At 39.9% G+C, this 19,741-nt stretch overlaps 1 protein-coding gene across 2 annotated transcripts; it reads right to left on the reverse strand.

Moving 5' to 3' along the window:
• Window positions 1–1,828: 1,828 nt before the first annotated feature.
• Window positions 1,829–19,498, reverse strand: LOC113069458 (transcription factor Sp4-like). 2 transcript variants are annotated; one of them, XM_026242547.1, is made up of 6 exons: window positions 18,910–19,498; window positions 18,553–18,638; window positions 15,613–17,005; window positions 6,776–6,980; window positions 3,628–3,827; window positions 1,829–2,647 (listed from the first exon to the last, which is right to left on the reverse strand). In XM_026242547.1, the coding sequence occupies exons 1-6, from the start codon at window positions 18,914–18,916 to the stop codon at window positions 2,397–2,399; spliced, it is 2,142 nt and encodes a 713-aa protein (XP_026098332.1). In that variant the 5' UTR covers window positions 18,917–19,498; the 3' UTR covers window positions 1,829–2,396. The 2 variants fall into 2 exon arrangements, with proteins under 2 accessions (XP_026098332.1, XP_026098333.1); XM_026242548.1 differs by lacking the exon at window positions 18,910–19,498 and adding an exon at window positions 18,761–18,875.
• Between the last annotated feature and the right edge of the window lie 243 nt (window positions 19,499–19,741).

The following is a 19,741-nucleotide window of genomic DNA, read 5'->3' on the forward strand; positions in this document are numbered from 1 at the left end:
CGTTTAGAAATAACTGAACGGTACTAAGTAGAAATTGTTAGCGGAAATGAACCATGCAGCACGTCATCTCTGCATTAACAGCGCACAATACACATTAGCATATACTAATAATAGAAGGATAAATAATAAATTAGACGCGCACACGCAAACGCACGGGCGGCTTGTTACCCTACTCGTGCTGTGTGGGAACACAAACTGGGCTTGAAATGAAACGAAACTCATGGTTAAGAACGCCAAGCCACAGATTTCTCACTATCAAACTCATCTAAGTGGCTTCAGGGTGCGTTTCCCACCCATTCGTGACCTGTGGAGGCAGAGGGAACGTTTTTGAGGGCTTCGGTGCACATAACAGGGTCAAATCTCTTTGGAGAGCGCAAGAAAGTCAATGGGCGACAGGAGGACACATGCACGCGGGTCGGGGATCTTCACAAGGGCTGAAGTGGACACAGTGTTCGCCATCGTGTATAAAAAGCTAAACGCGGTCTCCTGCACACGAATATGTCTGAAAACACAGTCCCCCTGCCCAACCGTAACGTAGTGGTACTGCAGTGTTTGTTAAGGCATCAGAGTACAGTTTATATGACTTGAGATCAGAGAGAACTTCTTAAACCTATTCTACCCCTCGGTAATGTAAACATGGTAAAGATTGTCTTTAAAGTATTGCTTTCGTTTAACATCGAATGTCTCAGAAAGCTAGATTGTTTTCTTTTTCGTTTATTATTATTATAAATTTTTCTAAAGAAATCGTAACTGGAATGCATTATTTGTAAATCTACTGTGCTTTTCTTTAAATAGCCCGTTTCTATAATCTCGTTTCTCCTTACATAAAAGTTTGACTGAATCATCGGTTTTATATATATATATATATATATATATATATATATATATATATATATATGCCTGAATTCTAAAGCGCTCTGAACCTGAGGCCGTGATTGGCTGACGCTTCGCGACATGCTCCAATCACAGACAGCCTCACTTTCTAGCTTGTGCTGCGGCTCTAATCGTGCACTAAAGATCCTTCAGGGTACTTATCTTTTTAGCCTGATCGTATGGAAACCCACAGATGTCGCGTGAAATTTTGCGATTCTCAACCCCCGAGAATCCATCTGAATTTCCATCTGAAACCTACGGAAGCTTGTTTCCACTACAGGGTAAAAATAAAGGAAAAAAGGTATTTGCGACTTTTTAATCATAACTATTCGGACTACTTTTCTTCGCAATTTCAAGTTTATATGACAATTTAGACTTTTTTGCAATTCTACATTTGTATCTCATAATTCTGACATTTTTCCCGCAATTCTGATTTTATATCACAATTCGAAAAAAAATTCTCCCAATTCTAACATTTCATCTCATAATTCTGACTTTTTTCTTCCACGTGAAAAAAAAATCAGAATTTAAAGATAAAAATTGTGAAAAAAAATGTGTGAGAAGCGAGATAAGTCGAAAATTCCTTTAATTTATTTTTATTTTATGGCAGAAACAACCCTCCGCACCCCCAAAAAAAAAAAAAAAAAAAAAAAAAAAAAAAACAGAACACCGAAATGTAAACTTATAATTAATTATGATTAAAAAGTCAAAATTACAAAAAATAAAAACTCATAATTTAAAGAAAAATCGGAATTGCAAGGTATAAAGTCCATAATTAAAGAAAAATCGGAATTGTGAAATATAAACTTAATTCAAAGAATTGCAAGATATAAAACTCAGAATTCAAAGGAAAAGGAAAATTTACGAAATATAAACTCAGAATTATGAGAAAAAAGTTAGAATTACAAGATATAACCTAGAATTACGAGATATAAACCTAGAATTACGAAAAAAGTTAGAATTACGAGATATAAAATCAGAATTCAGTGAAATATCTCAATTGCGAGATATAAAATGCGAATTATGAGAAAAAGCTGAATTGTGGAATATAAACTAAATTCAAAGAAAAAGGTAGAATTGCGAGATATAAACTCAGAATTATGAGAAAAAAGTCAGAATTGTGAGATGAAAAAAAAAGATAATCCATATTTATTTTTTTCTTGTGGCGTAAACAAGTTTCCACACAAACCACTTCGAAACTGATATATATTATTTTTGTGCATAGCGACATCTTCAGGAGCATCTGGGAACTTCAATACTTCAGTAACTTCAGTACTTCTTGTGCTACTCGTAACAAAACAAATGCCATCTCTTAGAAATGCGCGTCTCTTAACAACTCATACTATTTCCATTAGATTATTCTGTCATAATATTTGATAGTATTAAATTTCCATAAGAAAAAAAATCAAGTGCGCTCAAACAGCTGTCCATCGTCGATAGAAAAAGAATGAAGAACATAAACAAATCAACTTATAAACAAACAATATTGTGGTGCTTTCAGCCGATCGTTTTTGGCGGGAAAACTACTCAAACTCCTCCTCTAAATTGTTTGAAGTGGTGGGCGTGGCCGGGTTCGAATCCTGCGAGATCGTGGACACAGTGACGATCCTCGGCGAGCCCAGCGCTTCCTCCATCTCCTCCTCCATCTCATCTGTGGTGATGATGGTGAGTGACGCTCCACCTTTTTTGTTCTGGTGGGTTTTGATGTGCTTTGACAGGTGGTCGCTCCGCATGAACCTCTTGGAGCATTCTGGACACTCGAACCTCTTCTCACCTGATCGAGAAAAAGAGAAAATCATTCATTTATTCAGATCAGAACAAGAAAAAGACACTTGTTCTGTGTATATTTTATTTGTATATAATATATGTATACTGTATATTCACATACACCAAAAGTTTAGGATCAGTGACATGTTTTTTTTTTTTTTTCAAGACTGCATTAATTTGATCAAACAGTAAAATTGTGAATTATTATTCATAAAATTTATAATACATTTTCCAATTTAATGCACTTTAACATTTGTGTAAGTACATATAATATACATTTTATAATGTATGAAATTTTGTATACTGTATAAATATACATACATATACATATATATATATATATATATATATATATATATATATATATATATATATATATATATATAATTAAAATAATAAAAAAAACATTAAAGAATATTGCAATTAATAAAATTAAATAAAAAATGCAAAAGAATTAAAATAAAAATTTTATAATTAGAGAGTGAAAATGTATTTAACATAAAAAAAAAACGAATACACCTTGAAATAAAACACAATTTATAACAAATCAATATACATCACAAAATAACCGAAACCATAATGAAATGTAGCTGAAACCATAATGAAATGTAGCAATCAATAATTTAATAATAATGATTATAAATAATTATGGGGTGTGGAATATAATGTGTGAAAAATTACCTGAAATATGACGTTATATACACCTTATGGTATGAAATATGCCTTGAAATTACCTATAAAACTCTTGAGGAGGTCTAAAGTTTAAACTTGCTAAAGAATGATGCTTACTAATTGAAATGTATGATATAAATTAAACAATAGTTATGTCTTGTTAAAACCGCACTTTTAACCTATATTTGTCTATGCTATATTGACAGCTAACAGGACGTTTGATTGGTTAATCAGCCTGGTGGATATAAACACACTCAAGCTGATTTTCTTCCTCCTGTGCATGTTTATCGTCCTGTTGTGTGATCGTCTGCGCACCTGTATGTGTCCTGCGATGCCGCTGAAGCTCGTCGCTCCTGGTGAAGCGTTTCCCGCAGAAGATCCAGTTGCAGACGAACGGTCTCTCTCCCGTGTGCCAGCGCAGGTGAGCTCTCAGGTGAGACGTTTTGCCGTAAACCTTCCCGCAGCCCTCCATGTGACACACGTGCTGCTTCTTCTTTGACGGGTCGCTGTTATTTCTGTCAGATTACAGTGAAATTATTAGCTTTAGCTGTTCAAAACACAAATTATAACACACTAAAGAGGTTTTTAACATTTGTAGTACCTGTGTATATACAGTCTGATTTACTTAAAATATATTTTACATTTGCTATGAGTTGTACTTAACTGTATAAGTTTTAGGGACAGGATAAGAAAATAATAATAATAATTGCAACTTTTTCTCTCACAATTCTGAATTTTTTCTTAATTTTTAGTTAATATCTCACAACTCTGAGATTATATCTCATAATTCAGGGTTTTTATCTCCTAATTCTGGGATTATATCTCACAATTGTGAGGTTATATCTCATAATTCAGAGTTCATATCTCATAATTGTAGTTATATCTCATAATTATGAGTTTACATCATATTATAAGTTTATATTGTGTAATTCTGAGTTTATATCTCATATTTCTGAGGTTAAATCTAGCAATTCAAACTTGCAAACTGACTCAAATGATTCGCTTACCAGCTCTGAACTCCCGAAATGACTCAAATGATTCGCGAACCCGCTTTGAACTCCCAAACTGACTCAAATGATTCGCGAACCTACTCCGAACTTTCAAACTGACTCAAATGATTCGCGAACTCGATTCGAACTCTCGAACTGATTCAAATGATCCGCGAGCCCGCTACGAACTCCCGAACAGACTCAAATGATTCACGAACCCACAACGAACTCCCGAACTGAATCAAATAATTCGCGAACCTGCTCCGAACTCCCAAACTGATTAAAATGATTCGCGAACCCGCTACGAACTCCCGAATTGACTCAAATGTTTCGCGAACCCACAACGAACTCCCGAACTGAATCAAATAATTCGCGAACCTGCTCTGAACTCCCGAACTGACTCAAATGATTCACGATTCCAAAACTGACTCAAATGATTCGCGAACCACTACGAACTCCCAAACTGATTAAAATGATTCACGCTCTGAACTCCCGAACTGACTCAAATGATTCTCAATGCCCAAACTGACTCAAATGATTCACGAACCCACTCCGAACTCCCGAACTGACTCAAATGATTCGCGATCCCCAAACTGATTTAAATGATCTGCGAAGCTGCTCCGAACTCCCAAACTGACTCAAATGAATCACGCTCACACTCTTCCTCTTCCATGTAGTTTGGTAATATAAAGATTCCTCCTTTGAACTCCCACCTTTTCTGTGGGTTTTATTGTTCTGGGTCTGAATTTGGGCTCCTGGGGTCTCAAAAATAAAAAATAAAACATTTTCTATCTCCAAGGTGAACGTTATGACAACACCAGTGTTGTTCTAGTTACTAGGAAATAGTACTAGTTTAACTAGTTAACAGTTACTAGTTACATTATTCAAAGAGTAACTCAATTACTTTGTTGAGTACTTACACCAAAAAGTAATGCATTACTGTTAAAAGTAACTTTTTAGTTACTTTTTTAAAGAACTTTCTTTAATGTTCCCATTAATGCGCTTTTATGCATTCTATACAAACACAAAGTAAAACCGAAAGTAATTTTTAAACACTATTTTGATTAAGTCAGAACAGCACAAACTGAATATTGTATATCACAAGGATTTCCAGTGTTGGTCATCTTACTTTAAAAAACTCCTAAAATGTAACTCAGTTACCACATTGTAAAAGTAATTAGTTACTTTTATGTTCTATAATGCTATTACGTTCTATAACATCTTTAATAGAAGTATTTTAGTATTTTAGAAAATGTTGTATTTATTTGAACTCAGTAGATTGCAGCCTGCCATATGAAATGCATAGAAATAAAACATAAAAAATAAATATTGAAAATTAAATTCAAGTGCAAAATTAAGACAAACAAATTTAAACTTGGGTAAAAAGAAACAAAGGGTAACCTGGCCATTAGTGCATATCTCTGTAACTGTATATTAAGCCTAAAGTTACTGCACAAGAACACTATCCAACTCTTATGGTGCGTTCACACCAGACGCAAATAGAGCATCTGTCGCGAGTGATTTCAATGTTAAGTCAATGCAAAGACGCTAATAGACAACCTCCAAAAATCGGCAAAACAGATTTTTAAATAGACGCTGTCTTTATAAATAAACCACATATTTGAGTTTAAAACAACTACATTCTCGCATGAAATACTTTCAAAACTATATTTATTCGCGCAAGTCGCGTCTGGTGTGAATACAGCATTAAATATTCAGTACAGTAACATGTTAGCATGTGCTGATGTGAGGTGGTTCATAAGATTTGAGTTGCTTGAGGCAGACTTGGATAAAGTCTTTTTTCCTGGGCATACCGTGCATGTTACAGAAACATTCTTGCTTTTAAATCCCGGAACTTCCAGTTTGAGAACGCCATTATCGCTGACGCCGTCTTGTGAAATGTACTGAAAATGTAACTCTGTTAGTAACGCCGTTATACTTAAACGCCGTTACTCCCAACACTGCTCATAATACTGAGGTTCTATCACATAATTCTGAGTTTATATATCTCAAATCTGGCTTTTTTCCTCATAATTCCGAGTTTATATCTCACAATTTTGACTTTTCCTGATAATTCAGAGTTTTTATATCATACTTCTGAGGATATATATCACAATTCTGGCTTTTTCATCATAATCCTTAGTTTATATCTCACAATTTTGACTTTTTCTATGAATTCTGAGTTTACATCTCTTAGTTTTGACTTTTTTTATAACTCACAATTTTGTCTTTTTTTCCCCTCATAACACTGATTTATAAACGAGAGAGATGAGATATAAATGCATCTGTGAGAAAACAAGTCAGAAATGTGAGATAAAAAGTTTCAATAAAATGTTTTTTTATCCTCTGGCAGAAACAAGCTTCCATACTTAACTGCTAAAAAAAACATCATAAACAGAATGTGTGCATGTCTTTGAATCCCCCCGGTTTATTCTCTAAGCCCAGCTTCTCTCATAGTACATTTTTCGGCGTACCTCCCCTCTCCGTCCCTGCAGTTGGGGCAGGAACAGGCCACCCTGCGCAGCCTCTTGCCGGGCTGACCCTCCTGATCCGACGGGCTCTGGACCTGCCCCATCTGGTCTGGACTCACTGCGTTTAGGGTCGTGCTGCTGATGTTGCCAACAGTGACCGTCATCGGGGCTGTCTGAACTTTGACCCCCTCTTGACCCTGCTGCTGACCTGTGGGAATTTACAAACAGCACAGTTAAGTTCAAACGTCAATGGATTTTGGAAAATATCATTTAGACCCCAAAAAGCAATTGTCCAAGATGTTTTGAACCGAACAAATGTTTGTGAGTCCCTGTAGTTCCAGTTGAACTTTTTACACAGAGTACAGCTAGTCAACAATGGATCCAGACGTACAAAGGCCAATAACAAAGAGTTTCTGAAATCTGACACCTTGCAAAGCATTTGGAAACACCATTCAGAGTCTGACTCATAAAATATAAATGCCTTAATTTGTCATTTTAATTCATGAGTAATAAAGAGTATATGGAAACACACACAACTACATTTTATTCTACTGTTACATATTTTACAAAAGAATATAATATAATTACAGTTATAATTTTCCAGTTGAAATGATGCCTAATTTTAGAGCCATTATTTTCCTGGCAAAAATTTCATTATTGTAATAAATAAATACATAAACAAATAAATAAAGACGTTTTCTTTTAGTATCATTGAGATACAGTACTGTTAGTTTTTATTAATATTTTGCATTACTTTCTATTTTTATATTTTAGTAATTTTAGTTAAGTGCAAATGAAAATTAGAAATGTTACTCAAATAAAGTTGAGTGTTTTTTATATATTTTATTTTTGTTAATAACTAAATACTTCAAAATAAATAAATAAATAAATGAATAAATAAATATTTAAAAATATATATTTTGCTTGTGTTTTATTATTTGTATTATTTCTATTTTAAATATACCTATTTAGATTTTTTAGTTTTTGTAATTTTGCTTATGTGTTTTTTATTTGTTTAGATTTATTTTTATTTATGTGGCCACAGGAAAATGATACACAGGACCAACAAATATGGGTGAGGTTCGTATTTTTATTCCTTATAATTGGTTAGGAGTTTCTATTTAGTTTCACTTAAGTATTTGGGACAGAAAACCCAGAACAAATCAAAATACAATGTCAAAAATATCCTTGGATTACAAATAAAATTGTTCACCCCAAAATAAAGATAATATAACAACTTGTCATCTCTTCTTGGGTGCAATAATAAACAACAATGTCAAAATAAAACACCAGCAACAATAATACGGTAGTGGCACTCTATAAAGAAAACATAACATCTTAAAACTCCACAGACATTTAGACTACAATAACACTCACTAAATACACCTGAAATGACAAAGTGCATATATTACTCACTTTTCCTTGTGTTTCTGATATTACGCAGTAATATTACACTTCTTCAACGTGAACAGGCTTCGTCTATACATGCGGTGCGGTAGCTCAGCCACCCTCACACATCCACGCAATCCTGCGTTAACACCCAACTCCCTGGATGCTATTTAAATCACACACGAACAGCAATCGCAGACACGCACAGCATAACTCTGTGACTTCCTCACTGCGCGCATGCTCACACGCTCATCCAGATGCGCAATGACGTCACCTGACATTTCTTAAAGGAAACTCTCATTACATTCTCCGCAAATATATACTTCGCAAATTTAAGTATTTAAATCACCTCAACCATCACCTGGTTACATTCTCCCCTGCGTCAGGGTAAGCGTCCTCGATTACTCATTTACAACTCATTTTCACTGCTTCCCTAAACAGAACAGAACTTAAGTCAGCTAATATCTGTGAAACTGCTGCTGGACTTGTAGAGGCAAAGTCCAGGACCGACCTTGGCTCATGGTGCAAATTTGAATGCTGTCCAGCATTTGGCCTCCTACTACGACTGCGTGGTGCAGCAACAGGATGAGTAAACACACTAGTAGCTGCATCCAGCCTTTCCTCAGTCTCCAAGGCTTCGGCAGGGTCTGCTAAAACATTGGCATGGGCAGAATCAACCAATTCTCTGCTGAGTACTACCTTGGGTTCATGCTCTCCACCCTGTTGGCCAAAAGACTGGGTACTAAGATCTTTTACTACGGGTGCATGAGGTCTCTCCTCCCTTAAAACCACACCCTCTTCTGAATCCTCAGACTCCTCTTCACTAAGGGGCTCGGACTTCTCCTCTTGTGCTTTCCGCACTCTCCTAGGGGCAGGAGTAGGATGATTCACACAAGGCCTGATGTCAACTCTGTTAACTCTCTTTGCAGGCCCTCCTTCCAACGGCTCCACTGTGTATGTGTTGTCCAAGATCCCTACTACCTTGTATATGATTGGCCCCCAGGCATCCTGTATTTTGTGACGACCTACTGGTCTGTTCCTCAGGTACACCAGTGCCCCGATCTCAATCTTCGGGCAATATACTCGATCCTTGTCTAATGAAATTCGCTCAGCAGCCTTTTGTTCAGAATATTCCCTTGCCCTGGCATGTGCATCATTCAGACGCCTTTGGTGGACCAACAGCCAGTTGTGTTTATGGTTTACAACTTGCTCTTGACCAAGCAGGGAATCCACTGGCAGATAAGGATCAACTCCAAACAACAAATAATATGGAGAATAGCCAGTAGTCGCATGGGGTGTCGCATTATATGCGTAAACCAGCTCCGGTAGGTATTCGGGCCATCTGCGCTTCTTTTCAGGTGGCAGCGTTTTCAACAGGTCATGTAGCGTCCTGTTGAACCGCTCACACTGAGCATTGCCAGTGGGGTGGTATGGCGTTGTGCGGCTCTTTTTCACTCCATAAAGCTTACAAAGTTCAGCCACCACCTCACTCTCGAAATTACGACCCTGATCGGAATGCAGACGTGTTGGAACACCATACTTCATGAACCACTCCCTAAGCAACACCTTGGCAGTGGTGTCTGCTTTTTGATCTCGAGTCGGGAAGGCCTGAGTGAACTTTGTAAAGATATCGGTGATTACAAGAACATTTTCCCGACCGTCAGATGCGGGTTCCAGGACAGTGAAGTCCACAGCGATTACCTCAAGAGGTCTAGAAGCCAGGAATGATTTCATAGGAGGGTGGACCTTTGGCTGCGGCAGCTTAGCCATCACACATCGCTGACAATCTTTTATCCACTCTTCCACATCATTGTGCATCCCGATCCAAAAGCACCTGCGCCTCAACAAGTGGAGGGTACGCTCGACACCTTGGTGCCCCATAGAGTTGTGCACATACTCCAAGACAGGCTTCTTCAAGCTGAGAGGTAACAATAGCTGATAAGATTCCCCATATCTGACATCCTCAAAGACACGGTACAGTAGACCTTGGCGCTCCCTGATGCTGTTCCAGTGCTTCAACATTGACCGAACAGGTTTTGACAGAGCTTTTAGCTCCTTCCCATGGGGCCTTCTCTTTTGATCCCAAAACTTTTTGAACCCACTAATTACAAAATCTTGCTGCTGGAAGCCAATTAATTCATCAGCTGTATAGCCTGGAAAGGTTGGAGTATTTCCCTGTCCCCATCCATTGCCAGCATCCAGGGAGTTTGACACTACAGCTCGCATATGCCTCACTTTACAGCTGTATGTCCCAGCAGCTACAAGTGCAGGGTCAAGGTCTGTACCACGGTGAATCCAACCACAGACGGCCACACATCCATCATACTCCGCATCCTCCGAAACCAGTTCAGGCTCCCCTGCGAACGGCTGTCTAGATAGTGTGTCAGCTACTGTGTTTCGATACCCCGGACGATACTGCACATCAAAATCAAAGACGGACAACTGCGAAAGCCACCTTTGTTCAATTGCTCCAAACTTTGCTGTTTTCAAGTGGCACAGAGGATTATTGTCAGTTATCACAGTAAATTTGGACCCCAACAAATACCCTCGAAACTTCTCTACAACTGCCCACTTTAGAGCAAGGAGCTCAAGTTTCATGCTGCTGTAGTTTCTATCATTTCTCTCCGCATCTCTTAGCCGTCTACTTGCAAAGGCAATGGCACGTTTTACATTTCCCTGTTGCTGATATAAAACAGCGCCCAGTCCCTGACTGCTTGCATCTGTCTCCACAATAAAGGGTTTTGAATAGTCTGCCACCCCTAAGACAGGCGCACTAGTAAGCTTATCTTTGAGTGTGTCAAAAGCGGTTTGACATTTTTCAGTCCACAGACTCCCTAAAAGGACATTAGTTCTGCTGGAGCTTTCAGGGGTCAGGCATGAATTCACCAGGTCATGAAGTGGGCCAGCTATCTTTGAGAATCCCTGTATAAACCGTCTGTAGTAACTACAGAGTCCAAGGAAGGACCTCAATTCCTTTACTGTAGACGGAACTGGCCACTGTCTTATAACTTCCACTTTCTGAGGGTCTGTGCCAATACCATCGGCTGATATCTGATGTCCCAGAAACACAACCTCTGACTGAAGAAGGTGGCATTTTTCTAACTTTATCTTGAGACCAGTGTCCTGCAGCCTCCTCAGTACTGTTTCCAGCCTAACTAAGTGTTCCTGGAATGTCGAGGAATACACCAAGATATCATCCAGGTATACTAACAAAATCTGGAAAACAAGATCATTCATAGTGGCCTGCATCAGTCTTTGGAAGGTTGCAGGTCCATTGCAGACCCCAAACGGCATCCGCAAGAATTCATAGAGGCCAAAAGGGGTCGAGAAAGCGGTCTTATGTCGGTCTCCTTCCGCCATTGCCACCTGATGATAGCCGCTTGCTAAATCAATTGTCGAGAAGTAACACGCACCCTGTAGAGCATCAAAGCTCTCATCTATTCGAGGTAAGGGAAAGGCATCTTTTTTGGTCTTCTGATTAAGTTTGCGGTAATCTACACATAGCCTGATACTGCCATCTGCTTTACGTACCAGCACAATTGGGGATGCGTAGGCACTATTACTTTCCTGTATGACTCCTTTCCTTACCAATCGTGAGATGTGATCCTTCACTTCTCTATACTGGTTAGGAGGAACTCGACGATAAGGCAGTGTGATAGGCTCATCATCAGTTAAGTGAATTTCATGTGTGATTTTGTCTGTGTAGCCTAGGTCCTCATCCTCTAGCGCAAAAACATCAATGTACTTCTTCAACAATGACCTAAGCTGAGCTTGCTCATACTCGCTTCCTCCTACATCAATCTTATCCAAGATTTCCTGCACACTGTCTCTGCTTTGCCCATCCTTCATATTTAAAGTCACCTGTTCAAGGTCTGCAGAAATCCGCTGAAACCTTACTTCACACTGCTGTGAGCTGTCCACACATTCCACCTTTGACAGGATACCCAGCCGGGTCCTGGGTGACAACCACACATCCTCCTGAGAAAAATTTAGAATTTTAACAGGTATGCAGGGACAATGGGAGTCAACGATGGTGGGGATAACTACCAAACCTCCTGGCAACGGAGTACTAAGAGGTTCTAACAGCATAGGACTTCCTTCCCCGACACCCCTATTGAAGCCTGTCGCTGTAATTGTCACAACTGATTCCGCAGGTATATGCTCTGTCCATTTTCCAGCTAGACGCACCATGGATTTTTTGTTCACAGTACATGTCTGTACTTTTTGGAAAACATGCCTCCAATCAGAATCTAATTTTCCTCCTAAGGTGGTATCAAATTCTGCCTGGACTAGCTGTCTACATCGGCTAATTATATTCATTCCTAGGATGCATGGCACTGTGTTTTCAGGACTAGAAATGCCTTTGACTACTAGGAAACCACAATCCGGCATCTTAATTCCCATGGCCTCCACCTCAAGCTCTAAGTAACCCAGGTAGGGTATGTCAAGCCCGTTGGCCGCTGTGAGCTTGAGCCAACCTGCCATGGAGAGGATGTCAACATCTTTACCACACAAATGGTCTCTGAAGAACTGCTCTGTTATTGTGCTCACCTGACTGCCTGTGTCCAATAAACCTTTAGTGGTGACACCACAAATTGAAAGCTCCACCACAGGACATGTACCCACAGCACGTTGCAACAACTGGTCACAGGTTGGAGGTGCATCTTTTGAGTCTGTCTGGCCCCCCCAAATTGCCCGACTCACAACAACTGGGGGTTCTCGTTTCCCTGCGGGCCAGAGGGTGCAGGTCTCACAGCTCTAGAGCTCTGCTTCTGTGGGCAATTCTTTGCCACATGTCCAGCGACTTGGCATCTGAAACATATTGGTTGTCCATCCTCAGTGAATTTTGGCTGAGACCTAGGCCTAAAGGTTTCCACCCTTGTAATACCACCTCTTACAGCCAGATTTTTTACAGCTTGAGTCAGTTCACTAATGGCTTTGCTCTGTTCAGCAACCACTTCAAGAACATCTTCTAAGGTGACACTTTTTTTCTCTTGCACCTTGAGAATTGAACATTGGGTCAGGTTACTACTACATCGAGACTTAGTAGTTCTTGAACTTGCAGGGGGCTCTTCCACGAACCACAGCTGTGCTTCATCTCGCACCTCTATCATCGTGCACCGAGGATGGTCTCTCACAAATTTGCGAAGCTCTCTTTGCAGAGATGGGTCGCGAACCCCCTCAACGAATTGATCTCTTAATGTCACCCTTTCGTTCGCAATAGCATCGGGGGAACATTTCAAAACCAAGCTGAGGGCTTGTGACAGTGCATGAGAGAAGTCTCTTATGTTTTCCCCCTCTAGCTGTCTTCGACTGTAAAAACTGTGCAAGAGCTGAGGTGTACTGCGTCTGTCCCTAAACGCCTCCCTGAGGTACCCAAACAAATCGTCAACCCCATCGTCAGTAACACTGCGAAGACGCACCTCTTCTAATGCCGTGCCCCTTAACAGAGACATAACAAAATCATACTGATCTTGGTCAGACTGATGCCTAGCACGCAGAACCCGCTCGACTTCCTCTATAAAATCATCAACTGACCTGCCGTCTTTCTCCATATCACCACAATATGGTAATATGTGCCTTTCTCTAGGAACATACACATAAGACCGCTGATTAAGGGAGGAAATCGCAGCCATTGCTTGGTCATGTTTACTTTGCAACTCTCTAATTTGATCTGTTAAATTAGGTCTACCATGATCATCATCTCTGATTTGTTCTGCTAAATTTGCTCCGCTATGGTCATCATCTGGATCTGACATTGTGAAATATCAAGTCCTTAAAAGTCTTTATGCAAAGCTCTGAAAAGGATAAGTGCTTGAAGTCCTTCTGATCTGATGCAACAGCTGTCAAATAATCTTTTAGCCCCTGGCCAATGAGATCGCGCTGGGCCTGCGATGCTCCACGACGATCCGTCACTCTCCTCACCACCAGAATCTCTCCTCGCCTGCAGGAATCTTCAGTCTTCTCTTCACCACTACCGTATTATTTTACAACATTTCCTTATATTGCACACACCAATAAAAAAACTTTACTCTCCCAACTCTCTTGGAATACCCCACTCCTGGTACCAAAATTGTGGCCACAGGAAAATGATACACAGGACCAACAAATATGGGTGAGGTTCGTATTTTTATTCCTTATAATTGGTTAGGAGTTTCTATTTAGTTTCACTTAAGTATTTGGGACAGAAAACCCAGAACAAATCAAAATACAATGTCAAAAATATCCTTGGATTACAAATAAAATTGTTCACCCCAAAATAAAGATAATATAACAACTTGTCATCTCTTCTTGGGTGCAATAATAAACAACAATGTCAAAATAAAACACCAGCAACAATAATACGGTAGTGGCACTCTATAAAGAAAACATAACATCTTAAAACTCCACAGACATTTAGACTACAATAACACTCACTAAATACACCTGAAATGACAAAGTGCATATATTACTCACTTTTCCTTGTGTTTCTGATATTACGCAGTAATATTACACTTCTTCAACGTGAACAGGCTTCGTCTATACATGCGGTGCGGTAGCTCAGCCACCCTCACACATCCACGCAATCCTGCGTTAACACCCAACTCCCTGGATGCTATTTAAATCACACACGAACAGCAATCGCAGACACGCACAGCATAACTCTGTGACTTCCTCACTGCGCGCATGCTCACACGCTCATCCAGATGCGCAATGACGTCACCTGACATTTCTTAAAGGAAACTCTCATTACATTCTCCGCAAATATATACTTCGCAAATTTAAGTATTTAAATCACCTCAACCATCACCTGGTTACATTTAGATTAACAAATTTTATTGTGGTTTCAGTATTAGTTATTTTAGTACACAAAGTTAAACTAAAAGAAACTGAGAAATGTTGAAATATTAGTATAATATACTAGCTGATATGTTTATTTTTTATTTTTTTTATTTTACTTCATTTCATTTAAAGTTCATTTTATTTCAAGTAAGTTAAATACTTAAGTTTTTAAGTTTTTACTAGTTTTAGTTAACTAATAACCCTGCTTCATACTCACTACTGTAATTTTAAAAATATTAAAATATGTGTTTTATACACATTTCTGTACTGCTTTTTCGTATAAACACAGATGTAAACAAACTCATCACTGTATTACAGAAAGGTGAAATTATTTAAAGAATGAAAAGATCTAGTAAACATCACCATAAAGACTGACACTAATACACAAAAATGCAATGTCAAAAAATGTGCTTAATTGTCACAATGCAACAAAAATTTCATCGTTTTTAAACACAGGCTTAATTTGCTGGCACAAAATGATTTTGTGATGAACATGAACATGATTATTTATGAGACTCACCATAAACTCAGTCCAAACGTTTAAATGATTTCAGCGGAACACTGTGCATTAATTCCAAATAAATGGTTTAATTATTTATGCACATAGGTGACTGGTGGGAGGGGCTTACCTTGCACGCCGGTGATGGTGAGCGGGACGCCCTGCATCTGGACCCCAGCCGTCCCTAAACCTGCGATGTTCACCGTCTGCACCCCGGTCCCAGAGGACAACTGGGCGGCGCTGAGCGTGATGGGCGACCCACCGAGCGTCAGCGGGGCGATCTGCGTGTACGTCCCCCCGCTTGTGTTCGACCCCATGGGGGCGAGTGTCAGCTGCTGGGGAACGCCCGCATTCTGGACCTGGACGGTCTGCCAGCTGATCTGACCCGACGGGGTGAGCGTGGGCGTCCGGATCAGAACCTGCGTGGGGTTCTGGAAGGCCTGCAGCTGCAGGTTCTGCTGCATCGGCTGTAAAGTCTGGCCGGGCTGGATCTGTATGGAGCCCTGGACCACTTGCTGTTGGGGCGACTGGATCTGGATCTGCTGGAGAACTGGGTGACCCACGATTTGGAACTGCTGGATTTGGCCGGCCTGCTCGGACACGGATTGCAGGCCGTTGGATTGAGCGAGATTCTGGGCGTCCGACTCGCCCGACTGACCCTCTTTCTGGCTCTCGGTTCCGCTGGACGCTGTAGGATTGGTAGACGTCGCGACGATCGTATCGCTAGTCGTGGTGAACGTCGAAACGCTTGTGGATTCTGCTGTGCTTGCTTGGTTTCCGTTTGAAATGCATCCGTCGCCTGATTGGACGAGTTGAACCGAAGCTCCGCCCCCTGCTACGTTATTGATAACCGGCAGCGCAAAAGTCATGCCACCGAGATTAATAGGTAGCGTGGTCATCATAGGCCCTTGCGTACCCTGAATAGTTTGCAGCTGCAAAGGAAACGACGGTCTTATTTGAAGCGGAATCGTCTGGTTTTGTGCGACGATGCCGGTTGATCCCGCCCTTTGGGGCGTGGCCAGAATGGCTTGGTTGTTTCCGGTGGAAATGAGCTGGATCTGTTCGGGCTGGACGCTTAAGGCCGTGGGGTTACTAGGGCTTATTTGGATCTGCTGTCCGTCGGCGGTCTGAAGGTGTGGGATGACTTGATACTGAATCCCGCCGGACGAGTTCGGCAGATTCTGCACCTGGATGATCTGAAACTGCTGCTGCTGCTGTGAACCAGGTGCATTATTTGAACTCATCAACTTGACCTTTCGTCCTGCCACGCCGTCATTGGCCGCCTGCTGCTGAACACTGTCTTTGGTTGCAGTGGCAGGGGAAGTGGCTATGATCTGCCAGCCGTTTCCTGTAAGCTGTGCAGGAACCAGCTCGAGCTGCTGCGTGGGGTTCTGGAGCTGAAGCAGACCTTGGTTGGGGTCGATTATTATCTGCTGTTGCGTGGCCGCTTGACCCTCGCCGCCAACACCGCCTATTTTACTGCACGTCGCTGCAAGCATTGCGAGAGGAGACGGCTGTGCATCCTACACACACACACACACACACACACACACACAGTGAGATGTCAGTGTCAGCAGATGTGGGCGGGTTCACAGGAAGAGTAAGTGGGCGTGTGAAACACAGTCTCTCCATTTCACAAACGAGGCCTCCAGAGTCAAACTAACACAAAAAAATTAAAAATAAATAAAAATAAACTAATTCAAAGGCTTTTCTGTTAAAACTAACTCATAAATACTATACACACAAACATTTCTAGTACAGTGGGTTGCAAAAGTCTGAAATCACTAGTGAAACTGATTCTAAAATGTTTTTCATGACAAATATATATTTACATTAATTTTACAAATATATTAACATTTACATTATAATTTGCATTCTATTATTTGTTTTAAAACGATTGTTTTTATAACAATTTATGCTTTATTCTTATTTGTACAATATAAATATTATATTATTTATAATTATTTTTAATTTAAACAAACAAATAAATAATTATATATATATATATATATATATATATATATATATATATATATATATATATATATATATATATATACACGTTTACAAATTAAATATTTAAGTGAAATAAGGCATTTGAAAATATATTTTGCTCATATTATTTTTATTATTTAGTAGCAGCAGCATTTAGGCTGACTTGAAAAAGAGGCTTAATATCCTCTTTGTTCACATAAAAATTATTTATGCATTTTATATTATAATGAATATATCTGAGTGAACATATACAAGATTATGCAGATATCTTCTCCTTATATTATTTTCATTATTATGCTGTTGTTTTTTAAATGACAACAGCACTGGAGCTGACATGAACAAAACATGATTGTTATCTTTGTTGTCACAAAAATTAATTATTCATTTTTATATTTACAAATTAAATACCTTTATGTGAAAAATGTACAATAATTTGGGGAGAATTAATTTATTATGTATTTAATTTTACTTGTTTTTTTAATCTTTAATGACAGCTAAACTAAATCTGACATTAACAAATATTTCTTGTTTCTTTTTGCAATTATATTATTATACATATTATAATTATATATTATTTATATTTACAAATTAATATATTTTAGTGAAAAATGTAAAATAATTTACTTATTTTTGCTTTAATGGAACTGACATACACAATGCATGATAATCATTTACTGTTGTCACAAATTTGGTTATATTTAAATCGGTAAACAATAAACAGAGCAGATTCTTAAATGTTTATCTTTTATCTGATGCCTTTATCTTTCTTTCAGTTTATTTTCAGGTTAAAACTAGATTTCAAATGCAGTTTTAGACTTTTGGACACAATTGCATTTTTGTGCAAAATCATTATAATGAAAGTTTGTCCCAGTTCTGAAATGCTAAAGATTAAAAGTGTTACCTAACACAGTCCACAAATGTTTAATCGAAGCATTACAGAGCACAACAGGTTAAGACAGGAACAGTGTGAGTGTGTGTAACTGTGCACCGAAGCGCCCTGCAAATAATCAGGAAGTGCTTTTGGTGCACAAACAAGTGGGCACTTAAGGGACGTCAAACGTGACATTTGTGCTACCTGTGATCCAGAACTTTTCCCTTTCGTCCCAACATCAGCTCCACCGGCTTTCCCCCCATCTGTGGCCATGGCTTCCTTCTTTTGATCTGTAAAAAGTCAAAACCCAAAGCAAAAGTTTGAGTTTGGAAATCAAATGCATGATTAAAAGATCAGGGTTTATCATGCAAAACCTCCTAGAGACATCAAAGCAAACTCTCCAGTGCCTTACAAGCATTGCACAAGAGCCCAAACTGATCAATGGGCACAGATAAACAGCAGATCCCTTATGAAAGTAAGGGGACAGAGATGGATGGATGGCACAGATGCACGCATGGAGAATGAAGGGGTGGAGACGCATAAGGAGGGGAGGGTACGTACCACTCATTCCGCATTAATGAAACCCGGAGAGGAGTTGTTTAAGAGAAAAAAGGCCGGACGCCGTGGAAGGCAGGCGGAAGGCAGGCAGCAGCCCAGCAGAAGGACGGCCTATTTTCTCCAGCGGCCGCAGACCGTGGCGCAGCTCTGACGCGCGGACCCACCCCGTCAGGAAGGGCGGTGCCAATGCAAAAACACCCGTCAATAACGGAGCACAAACTGTCAGGCGAGTCCGAGCGGGTCGGCTCGAACGGCGGAGATCTCAAAACGGGCCTTGTTAAATAATATTCCTGCGCGGATCTGTCAGAGAGCTCCGTCTGCGCGAAGGCCCACCCACTTCTATTTAAATATCGATGTATTCCGAACCATCACGCCCTTGGTATTCCCCTCCGCTTTTTTTCTATCCCGGATGTATTTTTGTGAGATTATTCGGAGGAATTCACTCCCGGATTCACTTTTTTTGATGCACAATTGCGTTTGAGGCACAGTAAAAAAAATTCTGTGGCTTTTGTGGGCGGACGCGATTCCCTCCCACATATTCAGATTGGATGGGCGTGGTGACGTTTGGGGCTTGTAGTTTTAAAGCGCGCTGCGTGTGTTGGGATTCAATACGCCGCGGACTACAAGTCCCGTGAACACGTTCGGGTGTTCCGGCCGAAGAAGGGCGGGCTTTTGTGGTAAGTGGGGGTTGGGCGAATGGAAACGGGTGGAGAAACACGAACCACCGGCCCGGTTCTGTGAAACACACGCCCTGCACGTTATCACGACTCTAAAATATGAAATAAATAAACGCTTTGTGACTAAAACTGCCAAAGCTTCACACTTCTTTGCAATG

This window comes from Carassius auratus, unplaced genomic scaffold (genome assembly GCF_003368295.1).
Source record: "Carassius auratus strain Wakin unplaced genomic scaffold, ASM336829v1 scaf_tig00001597, whole genome shotgun sequence".
NCBI classification, from domain to species: domain Eukaryota; kingdom Metazoa; phylum Chordata; class Actinopteri; order Cypriniformes; family Cyprinidae; genus Carassius; species Carassius auratus.